Genomic DNA, 18727 nt, shown 5'->3' with positions numbered 1-18727 from the left:
GGGTATTCTTTTAGGCAGCAGAGAGTCTGGGTACGAGCCCTGGGGCTCTTCCGTCCAGGGGGCCTGGTCTTCCAGTTGGTATGTCATTTCCATAGATACTGGGCATATAGCTCAAAGTCCACAGTCCGGCCCAAGATGGAGTCCTGCTTTCAAGATGGAGCCTGTTCTGTCTGTTTCCTCCTTCAACCTTACCGCAGAAGGAATGCTAACTCTTTGTAAGTTTTAAAAAAAGAAAAAAGACAGAAAACGAAACTTGCACAAGCATCCAGCTATCTCTACCACAGAGCCTAAATTCAAACTTTTGTAATATTATTAAATTCCAAGAATTTCCTGGTGATCCAGTGATTGGGACTCATGCTTTCACTAATGTGGGCCCAGGTTAGATCCCTGCTTGGGGAAAGAAAAAAAAAAGATAGATAGATAGGCTTTCCTGTATAAAATATATTATATATATATATAGGCTTCCCTGGTTGCTTAGTGATAAAGAGCCAATGCAGGAGATGCAAGAGATGAGGATTCAATACCTGGGTTGGGAAGATCCCCTGGAGTAAGAAATAGCAACCCACTCCAGTATTCTAGCCTGGGAAATCCTTTGGACAGAGGAGACTTGTGGGCTATAGTCCATAATGTCACAAAGAGTCCGACAAGGCTGGGCACACACACATGTATATCTTGTTGTTGTTGGTTGTTTAGTCACCAAGTTCTATCTGACTCTTTTTGACCCCATGGACTGTAGCCCACTAGTCTCCTCAGTCCAAAGGATTTCCCAGGCAAGAATACTGGAATGGGTTGCCATTTCCTTCTCCAGGGGTTGATCTTCCCAACCCAGGGACTGAACCGTGTCTCCTGCATTCAGGCAGATCCTTTACTGCTGAGCCACCAGGGAATCCCATATATGTGTATGTACGCATATGTGTGTGTGTGTGTGTGTGTATATATATATATGTATATAGAAGGCAATGGCACCCCACTCCAGCACTCTTGCCTGGAAAATCCCATGGACGGAGGAGCCTGGTAGGCCGCAGTCCATGGGGTCGCTAAGAGTTGGACAAGACTGAGCGCCTTCACTTTCACTTTTCACTTTCATGCATTGGAGAAGGAAATGGCAACCCACTCCAGTGTTCTTGCCTGGAGAATCCCAGGGACGGGGGAGCCTGGTGGGCTGCCGTCTCTGGGGTCGCACAGAGTCAGACATGACTAAAGCAACTTAGCAGCAGCAGCAGCATATATATACATATATATAATTAAATTCCATCAGCAAAGCCATATTGAAGTCCCTTGAGCTTTATTCATTGTCCCAAGAGGCAAACAAATTGTCTTGGGGGGCTCTAGGCCACAGATAGGACCACTTTGTCCCAAAGACCGCTAACAGGAACAGTACCCACAGACCAGCCAGACTCTAACCTCGGTGATTAAGAATCCTACTGGCAGAGGAGAAAGAAATACATATGAAATTAGCACAAATAAGGCTCAGAGGGTTCATGAGCCTTCTCAGCAACACCCCAAATAAGAATTTTTCTGAAAAATGTAAAATATGCCAATCAGTCACCAGAACACTGCTCTGGAAAATGTGAAAATTATATTATTCGATAATGAATCTGAGACCTGAATTTCAGAGGTTCTAAAAAAGGTGGAGAGGGTTTGGTTTTCTGTTCATTTGCCTCTGTTGTAAAATATATTCCCCTCCATGTCTGCTGTACATGCAAACAGACGTTAGCCAAAAACCACAGAAATGTTTTAATTAATGCATGTCTTCCCCTCTTCACACATTCAAACCTTTTATTTCTCTACTAAGTAAATCTTTTATGAGAAAAAATAAATCTATTATCATATTTAAGACATAAAGCAGGTGTATATAATAAATACTGATTTATACATACATAAATATGCATAAATGATTCAATTAGGGAAACACAGAGTGATACAAAGTGAGAATTAGGCTGGGATTTTTTTTCACAACACAATATAGTTTCAGTTTTCAAACCTCCTCACTGGTTTCTACCCAGCAGCTGATGAGAACCACCCCTCTGAGCCAATCTGAAACTAATTCTTTCACAGACCAATTCTTACTCTTTGTCAGAGAGAGCATGCATCACTTTTTCCTTTCTTCCAGAGAAAAGAGACTCTTATTTATAATGAGGAACTATTGATTATCTTTACTCTGTGGAATGTAATTTTCAGATGGGATTGCCAAGAGGTAAGTGTGGGAAAATAGGTAAAATCCAGGGTGATAAGCCTTGGAAGGAGGGAGGCTGAAGAGCTGAGAGTGGGCCTTGCCCAGAGAAAGTGATGGGAGCTCGGGTGTGCTGTAGTAAGGGGATGAGGGGGTGGAGACAGCAGGGCAATGCAAAGGCTAAAGACCTGAATTTGAGCATTTGTGGGAGAGTCACAGTGTGAATGAAAAAAGCTTGCTGATTGCATGTTCTGTGATCAATTACTGTGATCAAAAAGGAGCAAAAGACTCTTATCTCTCCTAGTCATCTCTGGGAATGTGTTCTAAGAGATTCTGAAAAAAGATATGCCTTAAAGATTTGCATGTGAAGATGTTCATTATAGAATTATTTGTAATTTAAAAAATCTGAATCAACATATGCAACAGTTGGAGAATGGATACAAACACATTGTCCAATCATGAAAGGGATTTTGGAATCATGTTTTTAATAAAGAGTTTTTATTTCTAGGGTGGGAGGGGGGTTCAGGATGCGGAACATGTATATGCCCATGGCGGATTCATGTTGATGTGTGGCAGAACCAATACAATATTGTAAAGTAATTAGCCTCCAATTAAAATAAATAAATTTAAATTAAAAAAAAGTTTGTATTTCTAGTTGTAACAAAGCTGGATTTAATTTGGAGATTTAAATTGTATCTACATTTTGCTATTGAATCTTATTTATGATGAACAGCTTTAAACTCGAATGTTTGTGTTAATACTTGACTTTTTTTTCTTTGAGAGTAGTTTCTACAAGTGGAATTTCTGGGTCAAATGATAATTTTGACAATTTTCAGGCATTTAGTATATATCTATGGTCAAAATACTTCCAGAAATCCTTATAGTCCCATGAAGCAAAGTATATGATTACTATCACAAATTATTTAAATTTTATTCCTTCTTATTTTTCTCTGTTTTGATGTTGTCTTGTTGTAGCCACGAGTTCCGGGAAACAAACTCACTCACAAGAACAATGCAGATAGTGGAGTGCAGTTTATTACACCGGCGGGCCCAAGGCAGAGTCTCCTCTTAGCCAAGGACCCTAACCAGCATTTGTGAAAATCTTTTATACCCCATGTGTATGTGTCTGAACCCACCACCCCAAATTCCTTGAAACTTACATAAACCAAGGAAAATACAATCCTAATAACCCCATCATTCACATGCTATGTGCTCATGTGCTCAAACAGTCAAACAATTAGCCAACAAGCAATAAACCCGAGGTTACACTCTGATAGATATACGAACAATTTATGGCCTGTCTGGAGGAAGGGGTGATTAGTGTATGTTTTCTCTTAGGCGATGAGTAACCTAGATACGATCTTCAAGGTTCCCCTGTCTGGAGGGGGACTTATCCTTCTGTTGTTGTTTTCATAGGCAATAAACACAGAGTTCAGAATCCGCTGGAAAAGTGACTGAGCATGATCAGCATGAACAGGCCTAAGATGGAGTCCAGGCCCTATGAATTCCTTCTTCAGTCTATAATCAGGAATAAAAAAAAAAAACAACAATAACATCCCCCCAAAATTAGTGAAAATATATTCCTCACTCTGAGGACAGCATTGAAATTGTTACCTATATAATGATGATAATAATAATAATATCCTCTCTCTAGCATCTTAGGGAGCAGTTTTGAAGAGCAGAAGATATGGTGAAAGGCAATCTTTTGTCTGAGGATATGTCTGAGTTTCATGCAGGCTCCCAAAAAAACCCAGCTGGACAAATTTCTGCTCCCAGCTCCTCCTCAACCCACTCACCTCCCTCTGCCGGCCTCTTCTCAAAGGCCGGTTTAAGAGTAGCAGGTACTGTGAATGCGGGCCTGATACTGGTTTGTTTAGGGTGAATTAGTGTGAGGAGACTTTATTTATTTATTGACATACAGTTGATTTACAGGAGTTGGTATTTTCTGAACAACCAATATGTTGCAGTCAGAGTAATTATTTGTAAAAAATTTTAATTGCTGAGTAAAACATGAAAACTTTTAAAACTGAAAACATCCGAATAATTTTCAAAGGTAGGAGGCAAAGCACAAAAGTGTCTCTCATTCAGTCTTCGATTTTCAGTTTAGCATGATCTCTTTTAAGGTGATTTGGACAGTAGCCTGCCAGGCTCCTCCATCCATGCAGATTCTCCAGGTAAGAATATTGGAGTGGGTTGTCATGCCCTTCTCCAGGGGATCTCACCAACCCAGGGATGGAACCCAGTCTCCTACATTGCAGATAGATTTTTTACCATCTGAGCCACCAGAGAAGTCCAAGGTATAAACATGTACATACAAATCAATAACTTAGGTTTTGTTTTTTAATATAATCATTAATTTTCTCTGCAGTGTGCTTTTTATTTATTTAATATATCTTTATTTTCTGGGTTAGTGACTATAAATTACTCTTAACTGCCACACTGAGTTCCCTCATACAGATCAGCCTTTATTTAACCAACCAGTCTTCTGTTAGTGGTTAGAGTGGCTGGTTAGCTTGTTTACCCCCCCGCCTTTTTTTTTCCACTTTTAAAAATAATGTTTCAGTGTCAGCCTTACACACAATTCTCTCTGCACCCATGCAAGTGTTTTGCTAGACCAGATATCTGGAAGTGAAATTACTAAATCAACTGTGTACATTCTAAACTTCCTGTTTCATAATGTGTCATGAGTAACTGAAGTTCAAGCAGATTTTTGAAATCACAGAGCTGCTGAATCGTAGTGCCATGACTTACCTCCCACACCCTTTTCATTTCCAACATCTAACACATAGTGGGCCTGGCACACAGTGAGTGCTCGATAAACATTTGTTGAAGGAATGAAAATGCCTGGTTGAGACCCGCCTTATGCTTAACTCTCCAATTCACTCGCCTTGGGGTTAAGAAGTGGTAGGTTCATGGGACTTCCCTGGAGGTCCAGTGGTTAGGATTAGGCACTTTCACTGGCAGTGGTCCAGATCCTGCAAGCCGCAAAGCTTAGCCCAAACTTAAAAAAAAAAAAAAAGAAGTGGTAGGTTCAGCCTCTGATTGACCCAGGGAATCTGCCAGGATCTTGGACCACAGTCTGATGGGAGAGTGATGTAAACTTTGTGATGGCCATGGGTTGGGCCTAGAGGAGACAGATGGGCACACCCTGAGTCATTCGTCAGCACACCATTTCATGTGACATTTTCAGGGAAGGAAAGAATACATGATGGGAGAAAGGAGAGGGTTCCATCTGGAGTTCTTAGTCTTGGAATAATCGACTCTCAGGCTCTCCACTATATAGGGAGGAAGACAACTCTGGTGTGGTTGGAGTGGAAGCCAAGTTAGAACTCCAGCTATAATCAAGCCTGGCTAGCTGGCAAGGGCCCCACACTTCTCTTATCACACAAGGTGGAGGTGCTTTTACAGACCAAGATACATTTGGAAACACTGGGCTGGAACTGGGGAGTTGCAGGGGCCCTGCCTCTGTGCTGGGAGAACCCCAGCACTTCATAGAGGCATGAGCTGCACTGGTCTGCTGTGTGTTTGGAAGTTGACATATTTGCCCTTCTGTGCAAGTGCCAACAATTACATCTCCACCCCTAAAAGGCACTTCCCTAGCAGTGCAAAGACCAAGATAGGGAAATTATTCATTGCTGGTGAGCCCAGAGGCAGGCCATCTGCCAAGGAGCATTGATAAACACAGGAGGAAAGGGAAAAAAGAAAGTGAACCATTTTCTTTCCAGAGATGTTTCTCCCACTAAAGAACAAATGTTTCCCCCCAAAGAACTTTTTTTTTTTTTGGTCATGCATGAGATTAGTTCCTCCAGGGATTGAAGCTGGCAGTGAAAATGCAGAGACCTAACCACTGGACCACCAGGGAATTCCCAGAACAGTTGTGAAAAGAGTTCACTAAAGGCTTACCAAGTTGCAACACTTGCATGTCCAGGATAGGCTTGCTCTTTGAAACCACTTTATTGAAAAATAAGAATAAATGCTTTAATACAACTAAGTTCCCAGTGGAAGCACAGGAGGCCAGGCTCTGCTCTCTAAGCCAGGCCAAAAGAGTATTATCATTATGCAGAAAAATGCTTATCTCCATAAACTCTCCACCTCCCCTCCTCTCATTAGTTGGATGACACCCAACTATTCTGATCATCTAAACTGAACTAAAATGCTAGTGAGTATTGATGGTTTAATATGTAAGCCCTCATCCATTCACTAACTCAACAAATATTCACTGAGGGTTTCATGTGAACCACCACCGTTCTTACAGGTGTCTTACACATCAGGAAACAAAATAAACCAATATCATTGCTTTGTGGAACTTACATTCTAGCAGCTGGAGACAGATGATAAATGTATGATATGTTCACTGGTGAAAATGCAATGGGAAAAAGAGAGTAGTTGAGGGGGATGGGAACAGTTTACCACAATTCTGTGATCAGAGAAGGTCTCATAGAGGAACTGATTTTAAAGGATGGACTTGAAGGAGGCGAGAGAGTGAGCTTGTGGATGTATGGGGAAGAGGGTTCCAGGCAGAGGGAAGAGTCAAGGTCAAGGTCTTCTATCGTGTTCTGTCCAAGGAACAGTAGGAAGGACAGTGTGCCTGGAGATGAAGTGAGGCATGCAGCTCCAGGAGGGCCATGCCAGCCATTGGAAGGACTTCAGCATCTACTCAGAATGAAATGGGAGCCCACAGAAGGTGCTGAACAGAGGAGTGACAGGATGTGACTCAAGGAATGTTCTGGATGTTGTACTGAGACTGTAGGGAACACAAGCAGAATTGGAGGACCCAAAAAGGAGAGTCCTATATTAATCAGGGTGTGATGGTGGAGGCTTGGACCTGACATAGCTGGGGAAGTGTGGGCGAGTGTAGAGATTCTGAACATACTCAGTAGAGCCAAGGATGTCTTGATGGGTTAGGGTTACTGTCTGTACACTTAACATACATATTTTTACGGGAGGTTTTCCGTGTGGGAACTCAAAGGTGAAGAGACTCGCAAGCAGACATTTTGGCAGAGGAGGATCATGGGTCCTTACACTACTTATCCTGTGTTTCTCCCTGAGTCAGCCCTGGGGAGGCAGAGGTTCCTACACAGAATTCTCCATCTTCTTCCAGGTGGTATTTCTGCCTGACTCTTTCTGCTATCTCTCTGCAGCACTGATGAAAATGGCTTGGTGCCTAGACTTCCTTCCATTTCACCTCCTTATCTGCCTCATCTCTGACCAACTGCTGACTCCTTGCTCAGGTAGGGAACAATGCTGCTGTTTTGTATTGGAAGCAGATAATTACCTGTTTGCACCCAGTCAGAACCTTTGATCCCCTCATTCCTGGAAGTCCTGTTGCAAACTGAAGGCTCACATGCCATTAAGACAAATGTCCTTCTGTCAGGATCCTATTCCTCTCTAGGCTTTTCTAAGCCTGAGACAACCCCTTCCCATGATGTCCTCATGGAATTACCCACCCCCACTTTTCTGACCAGCTCAGTTTGCTGTGATTGGACCCCCTGGCCACATTCTGGTCATGGTGGGTGAAGACGCCGAGCTGCCCTGTCACCTGTCCCCAAAGATGAGCGTGGAGACCATGGAACTGAAGTGGGTGCGATCCAGCCTCAGGCAGGTGGTTTTCATGTATGCACATGGCAAGGAAGTGGAAGACAGACAGACGGCAGAGTACCAAGGGAGAACTGAGATTTTAAGAGATGACATCACTGCAGGGAAAGCTGTTCTCCGAATACACAACGTTAGAGCCTCTGACAGTGGAAACTACCTGTGCTATTTTCCAAGACAGCAACTTCTATGAGAAAGCCTTATTGGAGCTGAAGGTTGCAGGTGAGCCTTCAAGTTCTGTTCTGAGTGTATTCCTCTTGGGACCTAGGAACAGATGCAGAGTTTCTGCTCCAAATCCACCTCTCAAAGCTCTTGGCTGATCATTGGGAACTGCCTCCTCTGTCTTCTGACTTTGTTTCTCTGAGACCCTCAGGAAAGAAGCAGGTCTTCCTCCAGGAAGACCCCCCTCCTGTACACTATCTTGTCAAGTAAAGAGCTCCCTCCTGCCAACTGCCAGGGTCTAAACTGGGAATGGAAGGTCAGGATGGGAAGGATAGGAAAACATCTCCTTGGAGATGGTGCATGGTTGTCTGGGTTCAGTTGCCTTCCAGGTGGCTTCTGGGGGCCCCTCCAGGTACTCGCCACCATGAGCCCTGGGAGGCTGACCTGTAAGGGCAGCATCTGTGCTGTCACTGTTCTCCAAACCACACCGCCTCAGAGCACACTTGCAATTGGACCATTTGACTTCAATCCTTGTTGCAGGAGGAGCAGTGCATGCCCTGTGGGAGCATGGGGGTCTCAGGAAGAGGGTGATAGAGGAAACTTGGCATAGACTCTGGGCTTCTGTTAGGAGATTTAGGGCAAGCTTTATGGAAATGGGCTTTGCTCTGGATGGGATGCTGTCAGAGAGGAGGAGGTATATTTCTGTGGGTGGATAACTTCATAAATCTTATGCAGGAGGAAGACTAGAGTGAGGCTAATCTGGGACTAGTAAAGGAGTGGTGTCACTCAGCCAGGATAGGGGAATGTTTGGTCAAGGTTATGTTTGGGACAGTGCTCTATTTTTCTCTATCGTCAAACATGATTTTTGTTGGTCTTGTGTCTTCACCTGTCATAGTGACAAAGGGCCCTTTGATGCTGATATTCCATGAAATTGCTTGTGTTCCACAGGAGAACACCAAGACTAGACTCATATTCCATGTCAAGCGTTGCATATCTCTTTCTCAGGACATATCTCCTTCTCTTGCCATGTAGCTTCTGGCTGGGTTTGGTCCATGGGGAGCCATAGCAGAAGGTAGAAGCAGGAAGAGAGAGGGGTCAGGGTACTTATGCCCCTGGCTTATTCACTGCGGGGCCACCTCTAGCTGGCTATATGCCCTTCCAGAAGATCACAACTCCTCTTATGAAAGCTCTCTCTACATGTCTCTCCCACTTTAGGTCTTCAAAACAGCTCCCTCTTCACTCCCCTTTGGGTTTAGGGGTGGGTGGTAACACTCCATTGTTCCTGGCCCTGGAGTACTGCTCTATTCCACGTAGTTTTCTCCTCATTATGACCACCCTTTTGCAAACAGTTTCTTAGAAAACTCGAGTTTAATTATCTGAGTGTGCCATACAACTCCTGTTGAGACCCTCACCACAGGACACTCCCAAGAACTGAGGCTCATTCATCCTTTCCACAGCACTGGGCTCTGACCTTCACATTCAAGTGATGGGCCATGAGAATGGAGAGATCCACCAGGGGTGCAAGTCCACCAGCTGGTATCCCCAGCCCCAGATTCAGTGGTGAGATGCCGAGGGCCAGAACATGCCAGCTGTGACGGCACCTCCGGCTGCAGATGGAGCGGGCCTGTATGCAGTCACATCATCTGTAATTGTGAAAGGTGGCTCTGGGGAAGGGGTGTCCTGTATCATCAGAAATCCCCTCCTCAACCAGGAAAAGACAGCCCGGATTTCCATTGCAAGTGAGTACCCTGCTTAGTTGCAGGTGTACTGTGAGGAGCCATGGCTGTTGGAAGAAGAAGGATGTGAACACCTGGAACTAATATAATATAAGGAAGTCAATTATACTTCAGTTTAAAAAAATTCCTTAAAAGAGACATATGTAAAATTTAATCTATAGAAAATTAGACAAAATGACAATTTAAACATTAACCAATTGAAATCTAGTATAGCCATATTAAAAAAGAGAAAAGTATAAAAACAAAAAAATGTAATAAATTTTGAAAAAAGAAATGAAAGGGGGATGTGTGTGTCTCTGTGGTATACAGTGAAAGTGAGTCACTGAGCTGAGTTCCAGAGCCTTTAATGGAACTAGGTTTTTTTTTGTTTTCTCCTGTTTACTTCACAAGGATTTACTGAGCATTTCCTATGTGCCAGGAATGGTGACAGGCAATGGGAACTGGAGAGAAATGGCGAAGATTGGATCCTTAAGCAAAGACGAATGACAAAGTTGGGGGCAGGTGGGTCCATGTACAACTCATAATTTAGAGTAAATGCTAATCCCATTAAAATATAGTACAAACCAGTAGAAAAAAGAGCAAAGGATGAATTATTAGTTCACAGAAAAGGAATAACACATGAAAGAGTGTCCAACCTCACTCACTAGAGAAATGTGTATTAAAACTTGTATGAGTGGACAGGAGACTCGGATAATGTTTTATGTGCATTTATTTGATAGTGGAACCATGTGGATGTAACTTATTATAAATTTTAAGAAGAAAAAAACTTGATTATGATGCTTACATAACAGATTTACATGTGAGAGACAGACATTTCAAGACAAGTTCTGGTATTATGTTATTATTGTATCTATAAAACCTTTGCGGGGCTTCCCAAAGTCTTACCTAAAGGTCTCTGAGAACTTAGGAAGAGAAAGATTTTAACATCAGGAGATGAATGCCATGAACCCTGTCCTGAGGGAGAGAAGCTAAGCCTGGATCCCATTGCAGACCCCTTCTTCAGCAGGGCCCAGCGCTGGATCATTGCCTTTGCAGGGACCCTGACGGTCTCTCTGCTGCTTCTTGCTGGAGCTGGTTACTTCCTGTGTCTACAGAGGAAAGAAAAAGAGACTCTATTCACGGAGAAAGAAAGAGCGAAAAAGGAAAAAGAAACAGCTTGGGCAGAAAAGGAGCAAGAACAAAGAATAAAAGGTATCTGACCTGGAGAGGGAGTCCTGTTTTGCAGGAGGGAGCTGGATCACCTCACCCCATCCCTACCTCTCGCACCCAACCCAGCACTTGGTCATCTTTAAGATTTATTTTCTAGAGGTCCTCCTCCTTCCACCCCGATAACAGTACTTTTTTTTTTTTTTTCTGCTTCTTTTCCAGAGATGCTCCAGTATGAGCTCGGTAAGTTCTGATTCCCCCAGGGACCTATGCTCATCTTCCTATGACTTACAACTTAATGACTCACCATTTTTCTTCCATTTCAGAGTGGAGAAAGGTCCAGTACATAACTCGTAAGTGGCTCTGACATTTTCTCTGAATTCACATATAAGACTGTCTCTGCCCATATATTTTCCAGCCAGGTTCCTCACTGGGATAAAGAAATGTTCTGGATCCTTTTTCCCAGGAGAAGAAATATGGGTGACTGGAGAGGGGGAAGTATTTGGTAGGGAGAATAGAGAGTGTTTTCTTTTTTAATAGAGAAAGGGGCCTTCAATCTCCTTCCCTAAAGAAGAGAGGGGAGGTGAGAGTTGAACAGGCACAGGCAGAAGGTAGGAAGGGTGGAGTGGTCAAAAAGAAGGTGAGATGAGGCAAAAGTAAAAAGAAAGGACTCAGAAATGACAGAGTTCAGGTAATGTCTCTACCTTTCTTCCATTGTAGGTGGGGAGAAGTCTCAAACCTATCCAGGTGAGTGACCTGGATGTTCTCTGAGTTTCCTGGCACAGGTAGATAAACATTTAAACCTTTTCCCTGCTGCGTGACCCACTGGCATTTGCAGTAGGAATACTCAGATCTAACCCAGAGGCTCATTTTCTGTGGGGAGTACCATCCCTGCTTTTCTACAGCCTCAGAGAGGACCTTCAGATATAGTGTCTGGGCAGTTTAACCACTCCCTGCCCTGCCGACATACACACCCACACACATACACACCCCCACACACCCACACACACACACACAGCCTAGTATAGCCTGGCCATGTCACCTGCAGCCCCAGCACAATAGAGTGAAGAAAATCCACCATTTTTGAGAGGTTTTATGCCTGATTTACCCAAGCTGTAGATGAAGGAAGAGACTGAAGAAAGGGACACAGAAAAGCTCAGTGAGGAGAATGGGTGAGGGAAAGATCAGAATTAAGGAGCATTCCTTTTTGTGTCTCCTTTCTTTCAGAGTGGAAGAAGGCCCTCTTCCAAGCTGGTGAGTGAATCACTGTACATCCCCCAGGACGAAAACCCGAGGGACCATATTCCCTTTTTCTTTTCCACGTCTTGAGATTCTGGGACAGCAAGTTCCTGTGACTGGGAGAGTTCTGACCGGAGATCTCAGTCTCCAGCAGCCTTCCACTGAGTGCCCAGAGAACTGGTAAGAATTGGTCTCCTGGGCTTCCACAGATCTTTATGGGAAGGAAGAGGCATCAACGGTGGAGGTGAGGGGAAAGACAGGCAGGGTAAACTAATATTGCAGCGAGAGTGCAGATGCAACGTGACCAAGGAGAGAAAGCAATGTTCAAAGGTCATGTCCTTTCCCAAGGTCCATATGCCACCTCTTGCCACTGTGTGTCCTCAAGTTATTTGATGTTTTGAGCTTCAGTCTCCTCACTTGTAAACAATGATTGTAGTTCCTATTTATTTGAGAGTTGAGGTAAAGACTAAATGAGCTAATGAACGTGTACTTGGTCAAAAAGCCAGCAAAAAGGAGACGGTATATTCAAAATGGGTGGTTGAAGAGGGCTTAAAGAATAAACTATTTACAAAGGGAAGAAAGAGAGCAAAGGGAAACCAACAAAGGACTATTCAATCCCCAAGGGTTCACAACAGTTGGGTGCTGTCACCATGCTGGGCCTGAAGAGATGGGGAGGAGTGTGTTTGGCCCACAGGAAGCTGTAGCTCACAGAGCGGGCAGCCTGAGATGAGTTATCCCCTTGGTCAAGCATCACTCCCTGAAGCTGGCAGAGAAGAAGTGGAGGAGGAAATAAATGCCATGCCTCTCTTCTTGCTCCTTCCAATCTTCAGCCAGTGCCTCCCACTGACCAAACCCAACAGGTGACCAGAGGCAAGGGAGCCCAGTGTCACTGTCCAAAGAGGACAGATTCTGGGGTCCAGAAAAGGTAGAAGAACATGGAGAGTGGGCCTGGGAGCACATGAAACCCTCAACATAATGCCCCTTAGCACAGAAAAGGACTGGCAGCTATTAAAACATCAGGGACTTCCTCTATGCCTGGCCCTAAACCAAATACACAATGTGTGTTATATTCTACCCTAAAGATTAGTATTTTTTAGCCCCATTTTTCAGATAAGAAAATTGAGGCTTAAAATATTATACAGCTTGGGTCAATGGAAAAAAGAGAAAAGACATTCACTTCATGAGTGGTAGCACAAGGATTGAAATTTAAACCCATATGCCTATGGAGCACGAGCTTCCCAGGTGGCACTAGTAGTAAAGAATCCACCTGCTAATACAGGAGATGTAAGAGATGAGGGTTTGATCCCTGAGTCAGGAAGATCCCCAGCAAGAGGGTATGGCAAACCACTCCAGTATTCTTACCTGGAGAATCCCATGGACAGGGGAGCCTGGCAGGTACAGTCCACTGGGTTACAAGGAGTTGGACACTACTGAAGGTCCATCTAGTCAAGACTATGGTTTTTCCTGTGGTCATGTATGGATGTGAGAGTTGGACTGTGAAGAAGGCTGAGTGCAGAAGAATTGATGCTTTTGAACTGTGGTGTTGGAGAAGACTCTTGAGAGTCCCTTGGACTGCAAGGAGATCCAACCAGTCCATTCTGAAGGAGATCAGCCCTGGGATTTCTTTGGAAGGAATGATGCTAAAGCGGAAACTCCAGTACTTGGGCCACCTCATGCAAAGAGTTGACTCATTGGAAAAGACTCTGATGCTGGGAGGGATTGGGGGCAGGAGGAAAAGGGGACGACAGAGGATGAGACGGCTGGATGGCATCACTGACTCGATGGACGTGAGTCTGAGTGAACTCCGGGAGTTGGTGATGGACAGGGAGGCCTGGCGTGCTGCGATTCATGGGGTCGCAAAGAGTCGGACATGACTGAACAACTGAACTGAATTGAACTGAACTGAAACGACTTAGCAAGCATCTATGCCTATGAAATACAGGTGGGCAGAGTCACTTCAGGGAGAGAAACAGGAAAAATGTAGCTGGAAGGAGCCAGCTCTAGATGTTGGTTAAGCAGACCCTGATGCTCATCACTTTCCCCTTTCCTACTGAACACTAGCCCCTTAGGGCTTTCCTCTGGTGTTGCTGAGAGGGTCACATTCAGGGCAGTCTATGGGCACCCAGCCCTGGACTTGGGCTTCCTCAACCAGATCCAGGGCTTGAGGGCTGAGGCTCTGAGATCTAGGAACAATGGTTCACCCATGATCCTGCCCCCCCAGAATTTCTGCAGAGGATGTGATTTTGGATCCCAACACAGTTAACCCCATCCTGCTCGTGTCTGATGACCAGAGGAGCCTGCAGGGGGCAGAGGAACGCTGAAATCTGCCAGACAACCCCGAGTGATTTGATTGGTACTACTGTGTGCTTGGCTGTAAGAGCTTCACGTCAAGGAGACATTACTGGGAGGTGGAGGTAGAGGTGGACAGGAAAGAGTGGCATGTGGGGGTGTACAGGGAGGACGTGAAGAGAAAATGCTGGATTAAAATGAGATGAGAGAATGACTTCTGGACTATAGGGCTGTCTGATGAGAATGACTACCGGACTCTCACTTAGCCCCGGACCAAACTGACTGTTGCCAGCCCTCCTGAAAAACTGGGGGTTTTCCTGGACTATGAGACTGGTGAAGTCTCCTTCTACAACACTGTGGATGCATCTCATATCTACACCTTCCCGCATACCTCCTTCTCCGGGCCTCTGTGGCCTGTTTTCAGGATTTTGACCTTGGAACCCACTGCCTTGACCATTTGCCCAGTGTCAACAGGAACAGGGAGTCCTGGTGTTCCTGGCCTAGTACCTGACCTTTCCCTGGAAACCCCAGTGGTCCTGGGCTCAGCTGAAGAGAATGGAGAGCCTCAGGCTGAAGTCACGTCCTTGCTTCTCCCTGCCCAGCCTGCAGCTGAGGGTCTCTTCCCTAACAGCAGCAACAAATCACAACCATAAAATGCTAAAGGCACACACAGTGTGAAGCACTCTACTAATATTAATACACTTATTTATTCCATATGGACAGTTGAGTTTGATACTGCTTTATTATCTCACTTCCTAGAAGTCACTCAGATAGTAAATGATGGCTGGGCATTGAATAATAAAACATTTACAGATGATTTACAATGTACTGGGTGTTGTGCTAAAAGCTTTAAATGTTTCACTCCTCATAGCAACCCTATGTCACAGCCTCATTTCAAGAGTGTGGAAACTGAGGCAGGGCCAAGTTAAGCAAGTTATATAATTCATCAAAGAGTCAGTGCTGTTGGGGCTCCTGTCCCCCACCCACCCACCCTCTACCCCTAGCTATTTTCCCAGCCCCATTGCCTCTGAGAGGGAGGGACCATGTGCAGCCCTGAGCATTTCTTCCCAGGGCACCCCAGGTTAAGGATCACTGCAGGTGCCTATGGAAGCCACACCCAACTTGGTTCCTTCAGGGTTGATTGTCACAGCTATAGGTCCAGCACTTCATTGGGTTGGCTCAGCAGGGTGACTTGGTCCAGAGAATGAATACACAGAAGTGCAAAAGGACTAAAGGCCAAAGTCTTAACTACTAAAGGGCATGTGTGCCCTGCTTCTCTCCTCCCACTGTCAATGTGATGTGCAATCCTGGAGCCAGAACCAATCCTCCTATGTTCAAGATGTCTAGAAACCCTAACTTAATACCTAAAGATTGTCTGTAGAACAAGAATTTGGGAGGAATGAAACCAGATGAACTGTTCAGTTCAGTTCAGTTCAGTCACTCAGTCGTGTCCGACTCTTTGTGATCCCATGAATCGCAGCATGCCAGGCCTCCCTGTCCATCACCTTCTCCCGGAGTTCACTCAAATTCAAGTCCATCAAGTCGGTGGTGCCATCCAGCCATCTCATCCTCTGTCATCCCCTCTTCCTCCTGCCTCCAATCCCTCCCAGCATCAGAGTCTTTTCCAATGAGTCAACTCTTTGCATGAGGTGGCCAAAGTACTGGAGTTTCAGCTTTAGCATCATTCCTTCCAAAGAACACCCAGGGCTGATCCCCTTTAGAATGGACTGGTTGGATCTCCTTGCAATCCAAGGGACTCTCAAGAGTCTTCTCCAACACCACAGTTCAAAAGCATCAATTCTTCGGCACTCAGCCTTCTTCACAATCCAACTCTGGAATCCATACATGACCATTGGAAAAACCATAGCCTTGACTAGACGGACTTTTGTTGGCAAAATAATGTCTCTGCTTTTGAATATGCTATCTAGGTTGGTCATAACTTTTCTTCCAAGGAGTAAGCGTCTTTTAATTTCATGGCTGCAGTCACCATCTGCAGTGATTTTGGAGCCCAAAAAAATAAAGTCTGCCACTGTTTCCACTGTTTCCACTGTTTCCCCCGTCTATTTCCCATGAAGTGATGGGACCAGATGCCATGATCTTAGTTTTCTGGATGTTGAGCTTTAAGCCAACTTTTTCACTCTCCTGTTTCACTCTCATCAAGAGGCTTTTTAGTTCCTCTTCACTTTCTGCCATAAGGGTGGTGTCATCTGCATATGTGAGGTTATTGATACTTCTCCCAGCAATCTTGATTCCAGCTTGTGCTTCTTCCAGCCCAGCATTTCTCATGATGTACTCTGCATATAAGTTAAATAAGCAGGGTGAACTGTAATGGTATTTTTAGTCACACAGCAGAGTCCATTTCTAGCAAAGGGATATTTCCACGCCTGATCAGTTATTGATGTTAATGGATGTTCCTTTCAGCTGACGGGTACCAGGCAGAAATTACTCTTCATCATCATCACTATTTTGTTCACCAATGTATCCCCTCTATCTGACATGTGGTTGTCAAGTTACATTTGTTAAATAAACGTGTTAATAATCCTCACTCTTTAACTGAAACTTTTCTAGATTTTAAGCCCCTACAGTTTACTCACCACAAGTTTTACAATTCATCTCATAATATTTTCACAAAATTCTCCTTGTATTAGTTTTCTATTGTTGCTGTAATAAATTGCCACAAATTTTGTGACCTAAAACAAAAATAAATTTATTATCTCATATTTTTGTAGGCCAGAAGACCATCATGGGTCTCATTGGGCTAAAATCAAGGTGACTGCAGACTGTATGCCTTTCTGGAGGCACTAGCAAAGAATCTGTTTCCTTGCTCATTCAAATTGTTGGCAGAATTTAGTTTCTTGCAGTTGTAGGACTGAGGTGGTCATTTCTTGCTGGCTGTCAGCCTAGGGCTCTTTCCTGCTTCTGGAGGCTCCCACATTCCCTACCTCCTGGTCCTCTTCCTCCATCTTCAAAGAAGTAATCCAAGATAATCTTCCTATGAATCCAGGATAATCTCTCTACTTTAAGATCCATAACTTTAATTCCAACCTGTAAGGTCTCTTTGCCAACAAAGGTCCGTCTAGTCAAGGCTATGGTTTTTCCAGTGGTCATGTATGGATGCGAGAGTTGGACTGTGAAGAAAGCTGAGCACCGAAGAATTGATGCTTTTGAACTGTGGTGTTGGAGAAGATTCTTGAGAGTCCCTTGGACTGCAAGGAGATCCAACCAATCCATTCTGAAGGAGATCAGCCCTGGGTGTTCTTTGGAAGGAATGATGCTAAAGCTGAAACTCCAGTACTTTGGCCACCTCATGCAAAGAGTTGACTCATTGGAAAAGACTCTGATGCTGGGAGGGATTGGATGCAGGAGGAAGAGGGGATGACAGAGGATGAGATGGCTGGATGGCATCACTGACTTGATGGATGTGAATTTGAGTGAACTCCGGGAGAAGGTGATGGACAGGGAGGCCTGGCGTGCTGCGATTCATGGGGTCACAAAGAGTGGGACACAACTGAGCGACTGAACTGAACTGAACTGAACTGAAGGTCTCTTTTTGCCATGTAATGTGTCATAATCAGAGGCTATGAAGATTATGGTGTGAACTCTTCAGCCTAGCACACATAGCCATGGCCTCGCTCACTCTTAAGGAGGCCTCTGTTCTGTATATGCTAAGGGCCTCCATGATTGGAGATTCATTCCTGTGACTCTCAACAAGAGTGACTCTTTTTGGAAATTTAATCTGTAGTTCTTCATTCAATTACTAAACTCAGGTATATATGCAAGTATCCCTTTGCAGAAAAGATGATTTTCCCTGTTGATGATATCTGGTGAAATTTCTACTGATCTCATCTCTTAGGTCAGTTCAGTTCAGTCACTCAGTTGTGTCCGACTCTTTGTGACCCCATGAATCGCAGCACGCCAGGCCTCCCTGTCCATCACCAACTCCCAGAGTTCACTCAGACTCACGTCCATCGAGTCAGTGATGCCATCCAGCCATATCATCCTCTGTCATCCCCTTCTCGTCCTGACCCCAATCCCTCCCAGCATCAGAGTCTTTTCCAGTGAGTCAACTCTTCGCATGAGGTGGCCAAAGTACTGGAGTTTCAGCTTTAGCATCATTCCTTCCAAAGAACACCCAGGGCTGATCTCCTTCAGAATGGATTGGTTGGATCTCCTTGCAGTCCAAGGGACTCTCAAGAGTCTTCTCCAACACCACAGTTCAAAAGCATCAATTCTTCAGCGCTCAGCCTTCTTCACATTTCAACTCTTACATCCATACATGACCACAGGAAAAACCATAGCCTCGACTAGACATACCTTTGTTGGCAAAGTAATGTCTCCGCTTTTGAATATGCTATCTAGGTTGAACATAACTTTCCTTCCAAGGAGTAAG

General features: G+C 44.5%; 1 protein-coding gene across 1 annotated transcript; it reads left to right on the top strand.

Annotated features, from left to right (window-relative positions):
* Positions 1-2056: 2056 nt before the first annotated feature.
* BTN3A3 (butyrophilin subfamily 3 member A3) lies at positions 2057-15323 on the top strand. Its single transcript, XM_027524780.1, is given in 12 exon segments — positions 2057-2197; positions 7315-7404; positions 7639-7934; positions 7936-7987; positions 9385-9666; positions 10054-10164; positions 10654-10854; positions 11032-11052; positions 11136-11162; positions 11530-11556; positions 12037-12063; positions 14281-15323. Coding segments are annotated over 12 exon segments (1860 nt in total). The 5' UTR covers positions 2057-2181; the 3' UTR covers positions 14991-15323.
* The last annotated feature ends 3404 nt before the right edge of the window (positions 15324-18727 follow it).

This window comes from Bos indicus x Bos taurus, chromosome 23 (assembly GCF_003369695.1).
Source record: "Bos indicus x Bos taurus breed Angus x Brahman F1 hybrid chromosome 23, Bos_hybrid_MaternalHap_v2.0, whole genome shotgun sequence".
Classification (NCBI taxonomy): Eukaryota; Metazoa; Chordata; class Mammalia; order Artiodactyla; family Bovidae; genus Bos; species Bos indicus x Bos taurus.
This window is presented reverse-complemented; position numbering and strand designations above follow the sequence as displayed.